This window comes from Bombus bifarius, unplaced genomic scaffold (assembly GCF_011952205.1).
Source record: "Bombus bifarius isolate JDL3187 unplaced genomic scaffold, Bbif_JDL3187 scf7180000008006, whole genome shotgun sequence".
Lineage (NCBI taxonomy): Eukaryota > Metazoa > Arthropoda > Insecta > Hymenoptera > Apidae > Bombus > Bombus bifarius.
The window spans coordinates 139,491-160,369 of NW_022884384.1; the positions used below are offsets into that span (position 1 = coordinate 139,491).

At 40.2% G+C, this 20,879-nt stretch overlaps 1 protein-coding gene across 5 annotated transcripts in view; it reads left to right on the forward strand.

Annotated features, from left to right (window-relative positions):
* Positions 1-20,112, forward strand: part of LOC117206308 (amyloid beta A4 precursor protein-binding family B member 1-interacting protein-like) — a 146,104-nt gene extending 125,992 nt beyond the window's left edge. For 4 of the 5 annotated variants that reach the window (XM_033445533.1, XM_033445531.1, XM_033445532.1 and 1 more), the window contains 7 exons: positions 9,362-9,532; positions 10,990-11,145; positions 11,285-11,518; positions 11,605-11,834; positions 12,045-12,707; positions 12,887-13,261; positions 13,417-20,112. In XM_033445533.1, coding sequence (XP_033301424.1) covers positions 9,362-9,532; positions 10,990-11,145; positions 11,285-11,518; positions 11,605-11,834; positions 12,045-12,707; positions 12,887-13,261; positions 13,417-14,796 — 3,209 coding nt within the window. In that variant the 3' untranslated portion in view covers positions 14,797-20,112. Of the gene's footprint in view, positions 1-3,858; positions 4,152-9,361; positions 9,533-10,989; positions 11,146-11,284; positions 11,519-11,604; positions 11,835-12,044; positions 12,708-12,886; positions 13,262-13,416 lie in introns of those variants that run through there. The other variant, XM_033445536.1, reaches the window with a different exon arrangement.
* Positions 20,113-20,879: the final 767 nt, after the last annotated feature.

Here is a 20,879-nt window from a genome sequence, read left to right on the forward strand (position 1 = left end):
CTCGGCCTCTTTCCGAGCGGTTTGCGCTTATAAATATCGCGAATTATTGAAATACACGAGAATCGACGATTGTTGCGAAGTTCGAGTTATAGTCGATCGCCGAACGATTGAAATTCTTTTATGTACGTATGTGTATGTGTTACGTAAAACATTCTGAAATTTCATTAGCAACTGTAATGAGACACGACTGTCACGATCGTATTGGTGCAATTAACACACGTAACATGGACGTGAAACTTCCAAATTGATAAAAAATTGTACACCTTGTCATAAAAATACGCAACACAGACGGAGTCGCAAAAAGCTTCGTAATTTTATCGCAATTCGTCACATATCGAATTTTTTCGCTCGATCTGCCAGTTGCAAGCGAATTAATCGTTCCCGAACCATGATGAGATAACACGGGAATACCGGTTTTCTCCGTACAATTGGTTAAATATGACGCAGCTGCGACGTCAGATTCAGCGTCAATAAAAAGGTACGGCAAAGGTTATCCACGTTCTCATTAACACCCGTCGAATAGCGCTTAGGAATCGCAGTTCCATTTTCTTCCATCTATTTCTTTCTTTCGCCTCCCTCAGAAAGGTCAGTTGGAGCCCCATAGGTCGAAACGATCTGTTATATTCGCCGTCTTAGCTAATTAATTTATTAATTATCAACGTTTAATCGTTGATGCGTGCTCTCTCTCTCTCTCTCTCTCTCTCTCTCTAACACTTTAGAAAAGATATTGCGTAGACGTAATAAAGAATAAAGAAGAAACAATATTTTTTAAGTAGGAAAACTTTTTGTTCGTTTCCGTCATTTGTACAAACCTCCTCGATGTCACTTGGTTCAGTATAATTCCTAATTAACGATGTACTGTATGTGAAAATTACAATTGAAACGATTCGAATTCCTTTTCATTGATGGAACACTGATTCACTTGATTTTCTTGAAATCGAAGCTATTAACGAAACGAAGTTCAAACAGATGAATCGCGCCAGCTTGAACTACTTAGATGCGAACGCAAAACTGAACGGCGGCGTATTCAGATAAGCGTAACAGATTTATAGAAAGTATTGCGGTATCGTTCGATAAAATTAACGAGTCTCTCGCGGGTGGATCAAGGGGTCAGACACTGATTGTTAGCCGACGCCACTATGGAAAATGCGATTTTCGTCGATGAAAGATAGTCACAAAGAAAGTTGCGAGGAAATATTAGTCGTCAGAGGAGACGTGCAAGTCGAATGATTTATGCGGTTCGATTAATCTGGGTTACGCGTTTATCGTTCGCTTTGCGTATTCGCATAATCGACAGGGGTGAACGAACCTCGGGCTCGATCGCAATCGTATTGCTCGTCCGTACGTTGTCGAGGAAAGAACGAAAAGTGCTGAAAGAACTAGGTTGGTCAAAGTATGATAAGAGTATCGATGAATTTACTATGATAACTCGACTGTCGATATTTATGCAATTTTATATTTTTACGAACTCGACTGAAGAAATGGAACCCAAGTATACACTAAATATCACAATAAATATTTTATTTTCAATATTTTCTATCTTTACGCATATCATGCGCTTTCTGTAGATTCGTTTAACTCTTCGATATTCAACAAATCCGTGTATCTCTACGGTCTAATTAATAGAATTATTCTAAGAATTTGCGATCCAGGAGAATTTAATTGTTTGATATCGGTTTGCGAGCAGCTCTATAAAGTAGTAAGTGTTCGAGTAAATAATAGGAAGATACCAGAATCAACAATGACTATGATTTTGTTACTGGGACGAGAAAGTCGGCATTGTTTAATATTTTCGTAGCGATTGAAATATATTTGCAGAATCTTTAATTACACGTATTCCCTAAACATTTAAATCGTTAAATTCGTAACTTATTCGAAGTATATCAGATTTACAAATTAATTGAAAATATAATACGTCTGTACGAAACGTCTCGCACGGTAGCTAGGCAGTTTCGTCGAAGAAAACCACGCGGAACAGACGAATGTTACGTAAAGCGCATAGAAAATGTCGATACCGCTGTTCGAGGCTCGTTCGAACGAGAAAGGGAAGAAGAAGCTCTGACACGGTCGCAAGACGGCGATAACCGTATCGAACCGCATTAATCACCGTCCACCCTTTGTTTCCTCCGTTGTTCCCGACGCGTTTGACACGCTCGAACTCGGTCCTGGCGACACGAATTACAACGCGAATTAGTTGTAAATCCAACGGACAAACGATCCACGCGAGCGTTGCGTTGGATGGCGTCGATTGTAATTTATCAAATCGCCTGTTGGCGCCCACACTTCAATCAATACGAATCTTCTGCCCGGTCCGTGAACTCTCTCGTTCTCCGTGTCGGCTGTGTCTGCTTCTACATACGCGGCAACGAACGAAGCTCATCCATGCACACCGCCTGAAGAGCGCAATTTAATCGGCTTGAACGACGTTTCCCTATTTCCGAGTAATTCTCATCGTATAATCGTCTGATCATTGCGTTGAGAAAACTGGAACGATTAGATCTGACGATTCTCGAAGATCGACGGACGCCGATTATCGATAATATTGATTGTGATATTAAAATAATATCGAAAGGCGAATGAACTTGTTATACAACCTAATAGTACTGTCAGCGAAACTCTTGTTTGGTATAGAAACTTGTCGAGGCGTATTCTTGCGTTTGAGGGAATTTGTCGGTTGCTGGAGAAGCTACAGGGCGTGGGTGGAGTTTAAAGTAATTAGGAAATTGAGTTTCCGCGTGCTTATAGAGTATGGGTGCGAATATTAAAGGAACAGAAGTACTTAATGCAGAAAGTTTTTGTTAATTAGGAAAGCAGAAGTAGACATTCCGGTTATGGCACCAAAGGGTGTTTGTTTCGAGGTAGGTTTGACTTTAAAAGCACTTTCCATTGGAGAAGGTAGTTGAGAATTTATAAATGCAGTACGTTTGCTTGTAATTTTCGAAGGAAATATATGGGTATGTTCACTTCCTCCTTTAAACATAAATACAGTGAAAATATCGATTTTATTCGATCAGATCGCAGTTGAGATTACAACTATAAATTGATCCGCTTAATAAAGTGGTTATCGTACAACAGCTTTCACGGGCTGTTACATTTTATGCCGTGCTATAAAACGTATTAGCACTTTCACGTTCGCTGATTCTTAGTTACATTTGATCAACGAATACAATACGAATCACGACTCATTGAAACGCAGAGAATATTAAATCAAAAGACTGTAATCCTTAAACGAAAGATTGACATCGCTTAAGTAACGATCCGAAGAAGCAGATTCGGCACGGCGATATTAAATTCGATTCGAAAGAATCGGAACGTGCGACCATTTTTAATTCTTAATCTCTGTTTCAAAATTCGCTAATTCATCATTTATACCACGCTCCTCCTCTTTTCTCTTTCCTCCTTGGTGCTTTCGTTCAAGCCAATGATCGCGTGAAATAATTTTTAACGCTAATAGGCAGCCTAATGGACGTTTGCGTAATTCTCTGTGCACGTCCAACCCTCTTTACCGCGGCGGAGACATACCACGTACGAGCTGCGGGGCTACACCTACACGCAAGCGTGGAGCGCGTCCGCGCGGAAAACTCTCGAGGCAAGAGGCAAGTGTGTTCACCTTAAGGCCTTTAGTCGAGCGCCGTCGCACGCGCCGTAAACATCATGCGTTTGTGTCGCGAACCTCGCGCTCTGTTGCCCCTTCCGTACCTCGATTATCTCGCGTAATCCTCTCGGTATCGATCGTTGATACACTTGGACGCGAAGCTTCGTCGATTTCTAATCTTCGCGTTTAATCCTGCCCGATAATAAATCACGTTTTTACCTAGTTAATCGAATTAACAGCGCGTTCTGTCGTTCGACAAAAGTTTTCTTTCGCGAGTTTATATCGAGTACTTGATAAATCGATCGATTTGTGAACCATAAGATACTACAAAGATCGCTGGCTGTTTATAAACAGCGATCAGTAACCTGGAGTGTTGACAACATTACGACCCTGTACATACGTAGTACGAGAAATTTGTTGCTTGTTTTGCGCCATGGATTTCATGGATCTTAGCCGCTGATCGACTTTGACAAGAGGATATCGTTCCTTGTCGATGAAAACATGCTCGCGAATTTCGGAAGCAACGAGAGTATACTGGGTTATCTGGCCAGCAAAGGTACGTTGGCTCACGTTGCGTCCAATCAAGGATCTTTAGATTAGAGATCATCGCAGACGAACGCTGAAATTACACACTTGGCTTTGTCCGCGTGATAATACGCGAGAAAGCAGATAGAAAGTAGGTTTGCCGGTGCTTCAGGGACGAATTCTATTTGAATTTCGAGATCGCTTTCATTGTGATAAGGATACACTTTTCGATGTTTGTTTCAGGCCATTTTGTCGATCGCTTTCAACGAGTCGCTGGCTTTAGTAGCTGGGTCTTTCCTCGAGATAGATATCGCGATATTTTGTAGAATTGTTATGCATGCCAATTGTTACGATCGTTTCATTTGTTTCAGCTTTGAAACGGAAGATCCTAATCACGATCAAAAAGACATGTTTTTCAAGATATTGTAATCTATGTTTCAAGCGTATCGATCCAATCGCTTTACAAATGTTTAACGTGTTATTTAACTCGAGCGAAGTAAGTAAATTTGTTCATTTGCAAAGGAAGGTAAACGCAGTTCTCTACCATAAACGAAAACCAGCAAGAATCGTCTGTTATTCAGGTGCACAGAAAGTGTGCACAGACTGTAAAGTCAGCTCGGTGCGTTCACACGTTGAATGGATGACGCGTTTCGCCCCCGGACTCCCTAAAAATTTTATAGTTTCCTCGTCCCTGTACGAGGAGAGAGGCTATGAGAGATACGTGATACGTGTCGTATCGTCGAGGAGGATCGCGCGCGAACGTGGTTGGGCATTAACGCGACTCGAAAACTCCACCGACTCACGTGCATCACCTCTGTGTCGACCGTGGATCCTTCTGGGAATACAAATTGGACGTTTCTCGTGTTCCATCGGACGCCATGAAACGGTGGTAGACGCGTGACTAACGGTAATCCATGGCATATTCGCGAGTTACGAGGCTCGCTCGTTTTCCCGGGTTATTTCATCGTTTGTAAACGTGGAAAGTGCTATCGCGAACCGTGCGCGCTCGTCACGGTTTCGTTTTCGTTCGAAACATGCCGTTGAATCGAGTTTGGTCGTGTTTCGGTCACCATTAGCCTTTGAATAGGTTAGCCTCTTTGTTATAGATCTTAGATTTAACGTTTCATCGTACGTGAATGAATCGATGATTCTATACAATAATGTAATAAAAGAAAAGAATTTGTCTATTAGTTGTTTTTAGGTACTGTTTACAAATTGTTTGCAAGGTAAAATTGCAATCACGAATAGTAAATACCGTCTGTTCTTTTTACGCATAGTATTCATAAAGATCAATAATCATCGAAAGGAAAATTATGCACCCCCGTTTTGCTGATGGCTTCCAGGCACGCAATTTGATATATCATCGACTAAGATTTCGTATATTTAGCTTCACGAGTCTAAACTTACCAGTAACCTGACGATCAATGTGGTCTAACGTTTCTAAAAATATTTGCTTAATTCCATCAATTTAATATTTTGTTACTGTACGCTCTGATCGAAGATTGAAGCAGATTTATTTTACACTTATGTGGGTTATTTATTCATTTAAAAGCGTTGCATTAAAATCATTGTACTCGTCTGTATAAAAAAAATTTAATTGGTTCCATCGTAGAAATTTAGAACTTAATCCTCAAGATTTATGAAACCTATTCGAAGAGATCGTAGTAGCGTTCCAGTCTTTCGTCATTTTTATTTGTAATATTTCTTTTTTCAGTTATATCTTATTTGAATAATTTCAAACTATATTAATATTCGATACACGTGCGTCCTCGATGACCATGAAACACGTAATAAAGCAGTGGGTAAAATTGCTGATTTATACGTAACAGCTTTCTTGTGTAAATGGATATGAAGAACAGTTTAACGACACTCATTTGTGGAAACATTAATGAGCATTCTTCGAGAAAAAATGTATACACATATCTGTTCTCATATATTTTCTTAAGTAGCGTCGTAAAACAAAATAAGATTAAGCATGAACGAAGTGAATTGTATATTAACAGAGCAACGAATAACATGATAATTATCAAAGTTTCAAAATGTATCGTACGACTTACTCGGCTCGATTTTCCTTCGTACAAGTTTCATTTCCACCTAGAACACTACTGAAACTTCTACCTTAGAGACAATTGTACTTTACTAGCTTTCAACGCTCGTTTAAACTAGTTCGAGGAGGATTATCAATGAAACGTTATCATAGATAACGTAAGAAGCTTTCTGCACACCATTTTCCACCGAGTTTCCCCCAGCTCGCATAAAGTACCTTCCGTGGAACTTCCGTTCCCATTGTTATCGTTCGTTGGTCAGAACCTGCCGTGCAGAAGCATTGGTTCTTGGCTGATCGACGATGTTAAGTCTGCCAACAATTGGACCTCATTGTTAAGCAGATGAGTATTCGGAAACTGTGAATGGTTAGTTTTCGGCTAACAATCGGTGATTAGCGACCCATCGTCTGAACTACAGCCAGCGCCAAAGATTTAACCTTCCAAGGTAGTTTTCCCTCTCATTAGGAGTTCTATCAAATGCACTGTGTAATGGGAAGGTTTTCGCGTCATTTGTTTCGTCGTATTTTATATTCGTGTTATTTAATTCAAATGTATCAAACGTTTGCACGATACTGTAGAAAAGAAGACACGAAAGAAGGGATTAAATATTATTTTTGTAATTATATTTGTATAGAATAAAATGAAGCAATATAGTCATTTCGGGTAGGTAGAAAATTATGAACAATTTAAAATAATCGCAATTTTTCTATAATTCACTTCCGATGAGATAAGAAAAATTGCAGAATAAAAAGTATATTGTTTTGTAAAATGCATTGTACGTTTACGTGATGTAGAAGCACATCGGGTTCTTTTCACTACCAAGAAGTTGAACGTCAGCACGTTAGAAATTCGATGCGAGCCACGAATGAGAATCCGATTGATAAAGTTAGTCCGAGTTTCTTGGGTTTCCTATTCGTGGTAGCCGACGCGCAGATTCGCGTTCATTCGCGTAGCTCGACAATCCCGAACAAGATACCGTCACATTCCATATCGACTCTGTCATTCGTTCTGTCAACCTTTGATGGAGTTTCTGAATGCTGCTGATATGTATACTCTGTGTTCAGCAAATGGGTTTGCCTTTTGTTCGAAGAAAAAAAGCAAACGACCTGAGTGATCTAGATACTGTCTGTAAAATAATATCTTTAGATCGTAGCTAATGACTTGATTGCATGTATATAAAGTACAAGTAGTATAAGCTACATATATATTAAAAACGTCTAAAAAGGAAATTAATATCTTCTGTATATATCTTCATACAAAACTCCTTACTCGTTTAAACAACTATTTAATGTTTGTTGCAATAGCATTGGGACATAAATTAATGGGAAAAATGGATCTCGCAATAATAGCAAGTAACAATGTCTATTGGCTGGCTTATTTATTTTTCTGCTCCATTAGCTCGACACCGTATGATCCGAATTAGAAGCGATCTTGACACTAATTCGCAAGTAACTGATCACCTCGATAATCCGTGTTCGTCGGATCTTTTACGCCGATATACGTAGCTTGTTTAAGATACAACGCGTATCGCGTATTCGTTTCAGGTAAAACGCTGGAAAGGGTTTCCAGTATTTAGAGTGCCTGCACACGTGCCCTTAGTTGCACTCGTGATGCTCGCAGTGGAATGTCTGTCGTCTTCGGACGATTCGCAAGAATTTCATTCTCAGTTGCTATTCGCTAATTGCGAGTCGTATTATGAAAGGAGAACACTCGACGAATGTGATCTTTTTCCATGGTGAAATAATCGTGGCAAATTTTTAAAACGTTTCTTTTGAATTTTTTGTTCCACAATTACACGCTTTGTTGTATATTAAATAGGATTGAATATAGATAAAAGAATGGATTTCAAATGGCAAATGAAAACGAAATAAGAAATTGAAAGTTATGTTTCGAAGAACCACTCTAGAAATGATAGACGATAAGGATTTTGTGGCTAGTTACGAATGTCGGTTGCATAATCCGTTTAAATAATTTCCATCGAGCAAAGAAATCGACTATGAGCTAATTTCGTTAATTATCTTAACGAAGTCGATATTATCACGCGCGGCTAACGATCCACGATAATTATCGCGCTATACGAAGGAGGATATTCGAGTCTCGAGGACAGTACCTTCTACGTTTCGTATGCGATATTTCCTGGAGGATCGTTACAGCAAAAATCGTTGAAAAATAAACGACGAAGGAAGTACAAATGGCAACACGGAAACGTTCGCTAGCTGAGACGAACTTATTACCGTTGGAACTTATGACCGTCGCGTCGTATCGTAGAAATGTAAAGAACACGATACTCGATATTCTTTTCTCCGTTTCTTAGTAGAGGTACTGTTCAGTGTAACGAAGATTGAAATATATTAATCGACCGAAACGATTAAAAGTATTGGCCCACGAAACGAGACGAGAAGGTAATTAGATTTCTAATAGACAGAGCAAGAAAATTTAACGCGAAAAATCGATGATTAACGAAATAAGTATAGCCTAGTCGGAAATTTGATTTTTCGTAAATTTGATCGTATCTCGGTATCGTAATATTTTATCTCAAAGAATAATCAATTTTCTACTTACGTACGCGAGGGAAATGTTAAAATACAACTTTCCCGAAACCACTAATTACAGCCTATAAAATACCAAAACACTCGCCTTAATGTTATTTTTCTCGATTGCCAGCAAATTGGTTAAAAAAGAAAAAAAGAAAAGAAATCATTTACTGACGCGCACGAACGGCGTGAACAAATTCCAAAAACAGGCATCGACCGGTTTACAGGCAAACGATCTACGGATGCAATTAAAACCGTTCGTTTCTTCGTCAGCCAAGGACTTTCGCCTCTGTGTTGCACGAGGTCAGGTACACGAGTCTCGCGGGTCCGAGGCCTCGTTTCACATTCGAGGAACACGAGCGAACGTGCGGTTACCAGATGACCGTACAATCGTGCGGGTAATTAGCGCGGAACTGGTTTCATCGTCGGATCGCTCATAATTCGTGTCCCGACCATTAGCAGTTTCCCTGCGATCGTAATCGTTGAACACGATCCTTCTTTTAGCGTACCAACGTGGGATATTCACTTTTACTCTCTTTATCTGCTATCTATCCTTTATTCTTCTTTGTTCTTTCCTTTTCTTTGCATCCGTTGCCCGGCTGCTTTGTTCTATATGGTTTTAAGTCGATCAATCGAGTTTATTTGTTGTTCCTTTGTCGCAGATTCTCAGGATGTCGACCTGGATGCTATCCTCGGAGAGCTGTGCGCCCTGGAGCGCCGCTGCGACGGCGACATCGCTTCTACACCTGCACCCGATTCGCAGAGACAGGGCCGACCTAACAGCACCAGAATCACTGCTGGGGACAATACCGATATCGGGAAAAATGAAGGAGGTTTGTTTATTAAGAATTTAATTTATCGGACGAGCTTTCTTCTTTGTCTTCCTTCTTTTAATGACTCGTGTATTTTCGACCAATCGCGGGGAGACGCAATCGTGAGGAGAGACGTCAACGGGAGTCGCAAATTCCCGTTGCGATTATAGTAATCGACACCACGAGTTGATCGATCCCCTGATTTCCGTTAAGATAATAGGGGTGATTCAGTTAGTATAACACCTAAGTTACACCGTAGAGTAGATATAATTCCTAGATGAGACTTTGCCGCACGAAGATAAGGAGGTAGATATGCACAGTAGAGCAAGGCTCTTGGAGTTGAACTTAGTACGTTAGTGGACGTAGCACTGGAGGATACTTAATAGAGGAAGTGAGTGTTCGTGCTTAGACTTAGACGTTTGGCGTTAGATTTGTACCTAGTTGTTGACTTTTCTAGCGGTGTAGAAGAAGTAGTTGACTTTTTTAGCGGTGTAGATGAAGTAGTTGACTTTTCTAGCGATGTAGAAGAAATAGTTGACTTTTCCAACGGTGTAGAAGAAGTAAAGTTGAGTGACGATGCTGTGTCGGGGGAAAGCTAGCGATAGGTGTTTCTAGAGCACGGGACCATCGGATTTGTTCATGACATTTTTGATCAGGAAAGTGAGGGCAGTATACATTGCTTCTGATTGGATAGACGAAGGTTGGTGGACTAGGAAGGTCTTAGCCGCCCTCGATAGGAAGTTGCTAGTAGGAAGCATCGTACGTGAGAAAAACTAACTTTCCCTTGTCAAGCCGTGGTAGACCATAGTCTTTTAGAAATGATTCGGAAAAAAGATATTTGTTGGGTCTGAAGGACCTTAGCTGACAAATTACTAGGATTTATGATGGGTCCGATTGACTATTGAGGGTACGCAGCAAGGATGAGCGGACATCTGGTTCCTGTCTGGTCCGCGGTGTATGGTCTGGTCTAGGTAGAAGGTCGCCCGATGTAACAACTCGAGTGTAATTATTGAATTATTTCGCGAAGATTCATTGCTCGAAATAATAGATAGATCGATAGAGTAGCCTTCTTTTCTAACAAGAACGCAATGTGGAATAGAAATTTCGACTTTTTACATTCTTCGAGAAGATTCGAGAGTGATTAGATTATCTGGCTAAATAATTTTATCGATAAGTAGTAGCATTATTGACGATATGGTATTTCTGAATTTTTATGTGCTACGAGAAATATCCAAGATAAAATTGTTATCGTATAGCGATATCAACTTTCTAGAATGAAGACATTTAAATAGAATTATTGAATCAGTAAAATTTACTTTCTATGGCTAGAGCCATTCAAACATTCCTATCCGACGTTATCTAATTTGCAGAACACTCGAGTACGGCTAGGTGAAACAGTTACTCGAAACTTGTAATTGCAAAGCTGTTTGCAGTTGTACCTCATGCATTGTTTAACAGCTGTCAAATATTTGTTCCAGCTATGCGCACCGATAGTCCTGACAATGACAGCGCGTTCTCGGACACGGTGTCGATGCTGTCCAGCGAGAGTTCCGCGAGCAGCAGCGGTTCCGGACACAAACCACCTCAGACCGCCATGCACACAGGTCCTCAGCAACAATCTCATCAACTCATGGGTGAGTTTCGATGCTTACTCCAATCTTTGAACCGCTAAAATCCAATGTTCTTCTCAGATAATAAATGTTATCTAATAAATATTAAATAAATTATTTATGTATTAACACTGATGTATTATTTCTTCTTCTCCTTTTTAAGACGCTGCAAGCCGAGTCAAGGCAGAAAAAATCCGCTTGGCGTTGGAAAAGATGCGCGAAGCCAGCGTTCAAAAGCTCTTCATCAAAGCGTTCACCTTGGACGGCAGTGGTAAAAGTTTGCTTGTAGACGAAGGAATGAGCGTAGCGCACGTGTGCAGGCTTCTAGCTGACAAAAATCACGTGCCAATGGATCCAAAGTGGACGGTGGTCGAGCATTTGCCTGATCTTTTCATGGGTAAAGATATCTTCATATCGTTTATTATTAAATAACGTAAAAAAAGTCGCAGACGTTTATGTTGTAATTATGATTTCATTTTTCAGAGAGGGTATACGAAGATCACGAGTTGCTGGTAGAAAATCTTTTACTGTGGACCAGAGACTCGAAAAATAAGCTGCTTTTCGTCGAGAGGCCAGAGAAAACTCAATTGTTTCTTACTCCAGAGAAATTCCTTTTAGGTCCATCCGATAGGAGTAGCGGCGAATATGACGATCATTCGCGTAATATTCTTTTAGAAGAATTCTTTTCTAGCAGCAATGTTGGCGTACCAGAGGTAATTAGTCGTTAATATTGCACTCTCGATTTATTACATGCTAGTTTACGCTATCTTATCGGATCACTGTTTTTTTTTTTTATCAAAAATTATGAAAGAAGAAAGATAATGTCTTAATAGGATTTATTTATACGTCTCATCACCCTATATATAAAATATAAATAAAACCTTTTGTCGATTGTTAAATTTATTATTGTATTAATTATGTAGGTTGAAGGACCATTGTATCTGAAATCTGACAGCAAAAAGGGATGGAAAAGGTACCACTTTATTCTACGAGCATCCGGCCTCTATTATTGGCCAAAGGAAAAAGCTCGCACCGCTCGTGACCTGATTTGTCTGGCTACTTTCGACGTGAATCAAATTTACTACGGCATTGGTTGGAAGAAAAAATACAAAGCCCCAACAGACTTCTGTTTCGCTGTCAAACATCCCAGATTGCAGCAGCCAAAATCGACAAAGTACATCAAATTCCTCTGCGCTGAGGATAATGCGTCGTTGGAACGATGGATGGTTGGAATCAGGGTGGCCAAATATGGAAGACAGTTGATGGAAAATTACAGAACCCTGGTTGATGAACTTGCCCAGGAGGATCTCGACATGCTGGCCCACGCAAGATCCTGTTCCGTTAGCTCGATCGCTGTACCGGCACAGAATCAAACTCAGTACAACACGACCAACGATAACGCTCGTCAGTTCACGGAGAATTCAAGGCACAACGCGGAAGTAGCTAATACTAGACAGTATGACAGCCAGAGACAAAGTTACAATTCTGAACAACGACAAAGTTATAATAACGATGGTAGACTGAGCAGAGCCAGCAGCTCGAGTTCCAGTGGATGCCTTTCTGATGGAGCACCCAGTAGTTGCGAGGTAATTAGACAGATTAACACATCCAAGATCGGTGGTGTGGATGTTGAAAAATCGTAACTGTGCTCAATCTTGTCAAGATAGATCAGTCTCCATAGCGTTTAGCATTGGACGACAGCATATTTTTCCCTTATGTACTATTAAATGGTTACATTACAAGTATATTTTATTTTATATTGTAGGTAGCTTTCGAGTGTGGCGAGTTTCCAACAGGTACGATAAAAAGGAAGCCCTCGATGAATCCGAAATTGCCCTTAACATCGATCACGAGACAATTGAAGGAAGTAGGTGAAACAGTTCGCGATGAGCCGGATTCTTGTCCGAGTCCAACGAGCTCGGGTTCTGGAACATTGACCAGAAGGCATAGTCGAAGGAGAAGCGGCACTGATTCGGATGGATCTGGAACTTTGAAGAGACATCACCGATCTGGCAATGCGACTCCAGTAAGTCCTGTACCGCCTGGCACACCGGTTAGGGAACGAGCAAGTCCAATGGGATACAACAGATCAGAGAATCAGGAACCGAAGACACCAACGAGTCCGATACCATCGTGTATGGTGAGTATCAGACGTTTTCATACATCTCATTTTTAATTACCAAGTTGATAAAAGAAGATATTAGAATGCTGTGCTGAGTACAAAAGATTGAAATTCACAAATATGCCGTTTAACACTTTTAGAACAATCGTTAACGAAAAATGTCACTTTTGCAGATGGATTCGATTACTTCGTTACCACCACCACCATCACCCTCAAGAGTGGCGGAGGAAGGAGAATCCGACAATGAGCCACTTCCTCCACCTCCACCAGAAATGTTCCGATCGAATCTCTCCCTGGATTCTCTACCACCGCCTCCAGCACCTGGTGAACTGCCAATGTGCAACACTCCAGAGCTCACGGGTTCTTCGTTAAGTCTGGCATCTCTCCCGCCACCTCCAAGTCCTTTAGTCGGTGAAACAGGAACTATCCGACGCGCTAGGCCCAAACAATCCACACCTACAAACTCAGTAACTCCAGAGAGCACACCAACTCACACGTCATCTAGACCGTCGACCAATCAGCAGATGTATTCGAATCCAAGCAACTCGACGATACAGAATAACCAGAGCTATAGTTCAAATACACAAAACGCTCTTCACGCGAACAACGCGACAAATTCGGTACCCTCTCCGCATAGTTCCTATCCAGGGTCCAGCGCCAGCACACCAACGTACGTTCCAAGTTCGCCAAACTTTGCCTCGCCTCCCCCATTCGTTCCTCCGCCAGCTTATGGATCCCAGCAACAGCACGGCAACAGTTCAAGCCTGACGAGACAAAACTCAAAGGTAGAATCGATATACGGAACCCATCCGACGGTTCACCAACACAACACGGTTCAACCAATCAGGCCAAATCCGAACATGGACACTGTGCGACGAAGTGCCATGAAGCAAGGTTCCGGACATTACGCGGCTCCTCCTTATCTAGCAGAGTTGAAAGCTGCCTCGAGTCCCCAGCCTCAGCGTAGAGTAACTATTCAAGAACCACCAACGTCGCCCAAATCGAAGACGGGTACTGGCAAGAAGATCACGTTCAATCTTCCGCCTCAGCAGGAACCAGGGAGTCCAGCTTTGCCACAGAGAAAACCGATGCCACCGAGAAGGTCGGATAGCACGAGGCTCACATCTCCCAAGAAGCTTGCCGCATCTGATCAGGCACCTCCAGGTGATTTCTTAAAGGATCTTCAGAGAGTAATGAGGAAAAAGTGGCAGGTTGCGCAGAAATGTAAACTGGATTCGACCACCACTCCTCACGAAGTTCTTGGTTTTCGCGATCCACCGCCTGCTGTGGCTGATTACAGAGAGACCAACGTGTCGAACTGGGTTCAGGAACACTATGGAGCTGATAATTTATATGAGAATGTCTACGCGACGGATCCACACGCTCCAGTGGAGTACGCATCCAGTCCAGCCCGGCAATCAACTGTCAGGTTCGCAGATGAGAATCGCAGCATTAATATCGTGAACGCGATCGCCAGTAAAAGAAGGCCACCTCCGCCACCACCGAAAAGGGCAGAAACTACCCATCTGACCACCACCAGGGCGATGCACTGACAATAGCAGATACTTCAGCCCCATCCCGAAAGGCGATGGTTTTGCTGTTTGTGCAGCTGGTGGAAGGGCTAACAGAGGGCGAGTGTACGAGGTCCTAATAATCGAGTCTACACGTTGATCGTTCTCTGTGTCTATCGTATGCCTTCGAACGAGGCGACAAAGAGAAAAGCGGAAGATCGACGATTATCCTTGAAGAGAAGTTGAGCTTTATGTTGTTCGTCGTACGTCGCCAGTGTTTTGCATTGAATCACACGGCTTGCCTGGAAAATCCTTTGGTGTCTACCCAGAAATTCAAACAGCTGCGGCCCGTTTTCTAGGATAATCGATGTACAATCGTAGGGTCTCGAGGACAAACAGTCCGATCGATACTGCCAATCGAAACTGATCACGACGAACCGAGTTGACGGGTCACAGGCTCGAGCTCGGCCGGTCGAATATAGGAGAATTTTCTTTAGCAACAAGTTTTTTGGTATACCGCGAATCGGAGCTGCGGATTAACTTATCAACGAGTATCGATGTCAAACATCAATCTCAGCGCCGATATGTCGACGGCCGATCAAGTTTAGGGCGTAAAAGAAACAAATACTGCCGTATATATTGAGGATGTGATATAATAAGTCTTAAGCTGCTAATTTTCGTTGTCCCTTCGGGAGCTTGGGACGATTGTCGATTTCCAAGCGATTTCGATGTCAATTTTCATTTCGATACCGCCACCAACTTGCGATCTTTTCGGTTGGTGATGAACCGATTTAAAAATGATAAAAAAGAAAAATGAAAAAAAAAAGAAAGAAAGATGAGAAAATAAACGCACGAGAATCGCGATCGCATTTCTCTGTGCAAATTAAATAATCCAGAGTTCACTAGGCTTAGCTAAGTATCTCTGATATTCGCTGACGCGCGTTAAATAAGATGAAAGGACGGTTGTTTTTTACATTATTCCAAAGGACAACAATTGTATCGTGACGCGAATAAAATGAATATGAACGATGAATACAAACGAGATGGAAATTTTGTTACTTTGTGGAGGAGGAGATGTTCCTCGTACACATGAAATGAAAAAAACGAAAACAAGAGGAAAAAGACACCGTTCACAGAACCATACGCAAGACGAACACGTACTGCGTTTTTTAAAAGCCTCGTACATAGGTGTGTATGTATATAAATGAAACACGTATGAGCGTTTATATCAATATATCGACTTTTTGATGCTGTATGTTTAGATGGTATCGTACGATATTGAAATATCCTCTGCGACGTGTACGCGATAACGCATAATCTATTTCGATGGACCTCGATCGTGAATTCTACGCGCGACGCTATTTGCTCTTCGTCGCCGAGGCTATTACACACACAATACACATACACACAAGAATACATCCAATTTTTACGACCAACGCGATTGTTACGCCGACTCTTTAACGTATCGCGCGACCTACAACTCGAGATCTTGTTCATGAAATTTTCATCTCTTCTTTCCGTTTTCATTACGCTGCCTCAACTTCCTACTAAATTATCGATGACATGGGAACGTGACTCGTTAAACGAGACTTCGAAGCGATTGAACAATTTCGTTTTCGATCGATCGCAGGAAATACGTGGACTTTGAAATTTATTCGTACCGAGCTTATTACGTTAATGTAATTTTACCTTTTACTGACTGTACACTGTTAATCCGTATTTCAACGAGTGAAATAAGAAATAAAATAAGGATTCGATATTGTCAATGTTATATGATTTGGTGCACGATCGAACAAGACTTCTTCTTTTACTTTTCTTTTTTTGTTTTTTTTTTTTTTTTTTTAATCGACATAGGAAAACAATTTCTCATGGATTATATCGATTTGTACCAAATCAAGTATACTTACATACTTTTAAGAATCGCTGTTTTTTAACATATTGTCCGTTAATTACGTATACATTACGTGCATTAATATCGATTTAATTCACTCGAACGTTTCTAACGCTTCATAGCTCGGTTTCGCTATTCTCGCAAGTCCGCGATGTATCGACACGTTGAAAATTCATAAAGTCGATAGCGTCGAGTGATCAAGAACGATCTCGGAGAGTATCCATCAACTTTTCTACGCTACTTCACCCATATCTGTCTCAATCTTTCTAACGAATGAACTTAGGGCAACTATGCTCTACCGTACCGTTTTATACAACCATATCGATTAAGAGCAATACGAGAAGGGGCATTTTCTGCCATTAGAACTCGTGTGATCGCCAATGAAACTAGCAGCAACGGCCATCTAACAACCAAACTGTCTAATTTTTCATATCGGAGCTATCTAGCAAGGAGGGCTGTTAGATTTTTTGTTCAATTTTTCCAACGAGAACACGATTTTGTGTTCTTATCGAATCGTTCTAATTTGGACAAGAAAATTAAATAAAAAATGGAGTCTCGTCGAGTCGTGAGCTTTTTACGACGTCATATACCGGAAGAAGCGACGAAGATGCGATATTTTCTACTAGCCGATTTTGATAAAGAGCTAGGTGTCAAAGGGAGACTATTTTACGCGTATCCAGTGCCTCTCCTGGTGAGCATTTTTTCTAATTACCCAAACACCGACACACGAGACTCCTGCAACCGTTTCTTCAAAATAATTCATAAGGTATGAAAGAATAGGAGAGAAAATGATAATCGTCTGCCGTGCCCGCGGTCCAATTAAAATGAACCAATAATAGTAATGGTAACGATATTGATAACAATATCCGTTTTTTTTTTTTTTTGGGACTAATCGTATTATCGATCTTAACAATATTGACTGTCGTATGTGTCTGTCTTTTACGATAGACTGGCGTTTCTACGATTATCCTGTGACCGGCTTTTCCGCGTTCAGGATGGTCTGCTTGATCATTGACTAGTACCACGTGGAGCTCCTTTAACGCGGTTGCTCGAGATTGAAGAGGAAAAATATATGGATACGACTTAGAGAAGAATGTTAGGATGATAGATTTAAAGAAGAGAATTTTGATATCGTTTAATATCGTTTTATTTGCGATTGGAAACAGCGAAGGATTGTTTCCGGATGTAGCTTGTTTCGAATTAAAGGGAAAACTAGCTTTTCATTTTCAAGCTATCTTTTCGATCAAGCGTAAAAAATAAAAAGTAAATAAGCGTATAATTTTAAAAAGGAATATTTTATGTTTAAGATGAGAAACTGAAAATTGTTCTTCTCTTGTTCTTATTAGTTTTTGATATCTTAGAAGTGGAAAGTATAATATAGTTTTGAGTAAATGTCGGAGTAATTTCTATTAATATCGAACATCCTGTAACTGACACGATTTAAGCGATGTTTTTACACATATTTGTATTATTTTGTAAGGTTCGATTTATTTATTTTAATTTTGTACATAATTGTGATTCTAAAGTTAGTACAAATATTTAATAAAAGTATGTAGAAATGAATAGGATGTTTTAAGTTCATATCTTAATTTAATATATAGAGATTTGTTTTTCTTTTAGCGATATCTTCCTTTTAAGGTTAACCCTGATATTAAATAAAGAACAGTGGTTAACGTTTGGGTTACCGAAGGAAACATACGTTTGTTTAATTCGTGTCTATGTCTAACATCGATAAAATTATTCACAGAAATCGTAACACAAGAGGACGTAGAAAAATATGTAAAACAAAATATAATAGAAAAATAATTCCATTATTACAGTAACTAGACATTTAAATATTTGTTCACCCTAATATAAGAAAAAAAAAAAGAAAGGAGAGCATAGAAAAATACCTAAAGTATTTTCATAAAATATAACGCACGATTAACTGTACTATCGCGACAACTAATAAAGCAATAAAACATTTTCTAATACTAAGAGAAAGAAAAGAAAAGAAACACTTTTTCATATGGAAGTTTTTCCACACATTTTACCAATATTAATTGCGTTTCTTGCTAGACGACACTTTACGAAGTTGCCTTTTCTTGAGCAACCCCGCAAAAAAAAACTCGCGCCACGTGGTTCCAGTTTCTCAGAAATTTTGTAAGAACGGCCGGCGCGAAGCGAACAACTCCTTTTTATACCCGTACAGTTTAAGGAAACATTAATCGTGCTAAACGACAAGAAAGAAAGAAATTCATAGAACGAGAGAGAGAGAGAGAGAGAGAGAAAGAGAGAGAAAGCATGTCGAAAAACAGCAGGTAGCTTTAGCGGTAGATTGCTTGATCGTTTCCGTAGCGCTGATGAACGCTGATTTGATTGAGTGCCGCACACTTTGGAGCGCCAGCAAGAACGATCACGACCAACGATATATGGACGATCGACGATTTATGTCATGTATCTATGTTCATTCTACGATTAAAATGGTCGCTGATCTTCGAAAAAAATAATTTCACGTCAAAAAAAAAAAGAAAAGAAAGAGATCATTCGTCGATGGAACACCGTGTCGATCGAGACTCGCGTTTATTGATCGAGTGGTTCGACTGGAAAATTGAATTCCCTTGCTTTTTAGTAAAAGGGTCGAGTGCAATTGGAGGCAATTTGTAAACGTCGTAAGATCGTGTATTGTACGATCGTGAATGAGAGAGGAAGACGAAATGGATAAACGTTAACGATGATTGTAAAGGATTCGATGGTGTGTTCTTGAAGACGACAAGATGAAAGGGAGAGAGAGAGAGAGGGGGAAAAAAGATAACACGTTTATCGTTGTGTATCTCGTACCTAACTACACTTTCTTTTCTTCTTTCTCTGATACCGAGTATACCCTGTGTTGTACGTACGTTTTTTGTAAATATTGTAACGAACAGACGAGGCAGAGCGCAGAAAGATGAGACAAAAATGAACGATCGTCGAAGGGGTTGTGAGAGACGCCCGCGACCGATTTTAATAATAATAAACGCACTATTTATGACGATGAGGAGAAGGTGATTTTTCGTTTTTGTCGCGCACTACACGCGTACACGCACGTACGAATCGTATGGAAGGGGTGAAGCTGAGCGAAATATAACGGGAGGGCGTGAAAAAAAGGAAGGGAAAAATATAGAATGGAAAAATCCAGTCTTGCGAACGGGGCTCCACTGCGTTTCGTTTGATTTATTCGGTTTCGACACACTGTTTTTGCAAATCTTATCGATTTACGTTTCTCTTACGCATACTTTTAGAAGTTAGACCCGTTTAATAGTTGTTTCTCGCTATTTTCTGTTTTTCTTTTTCTTTTCTTTCCGTTCTTTTTCTCTTTTAGACTATCGCGACGTTAAAAAAGAAAACAAAGAAAAAAAAAAGCGACAATATCGATTAGTTTGAAAGGATGTATCTCGACGCCGATTGTTTTTTCGATATATTGACACCGAATGAAAATGACAAAAAAATGCAAGCAGCAGTTGAAATATTATAGGTATTATATTCATGTTTTTATGTAAATAAATTTTTGGTATATTTCAATGATCGTGGATTTGTTTCTTTCTTACCCCTTTATATAATCTAAATTGTCATTCACGACGTGTGGCTTAGATTAATCTATTTACATGCGTTAAATTTCACACTTTTTTTTGTTGTTATTATTATCTATAAATATCAATCTTGTAATCTATTTAATACTCTTCTTAATTAATACATATATTACGAACGGTATCTTACTCAACGCAGATATGATTATCACTTTTTCAATAGGATTGAAATATTTTCTCGTAAACGAAGCAAAGGAAATTCCAAAGAAAGAAAAAACGAAGCACGTGGATAAATCAAGTCCGATATACTCTTGCGTATGTAGCGATTTTCATTCTCCATTTTCATCCTTAGAATACCTTCGGAAGAAGATCTCGGATCTTGGAGGTCGAAGACTTTCCATTCCAGCGAGCGCAAGTGATAAAACTGTGCTCGTTGCTGTTCATAAAGCGCTCCAATAAAAAAGCTTCGCTTTTTAATATTCCCGTGGTGCAGCAGAGGCCGTGTCGTGCAAGTACGCATAAACTGTTCGGCTATTGAATTTCCTTTGCATAAAGCCGGTGCTCGTATATGCTCGTATAACGTAATATCATCTCTGATATACGATAAAAAAATTAAACGTCCATTTTCGGTGTTTCGATGCTTCGTCGAGCGATTTTTCAATCTCGTCCCGTAAAACCAGTTTATCTTA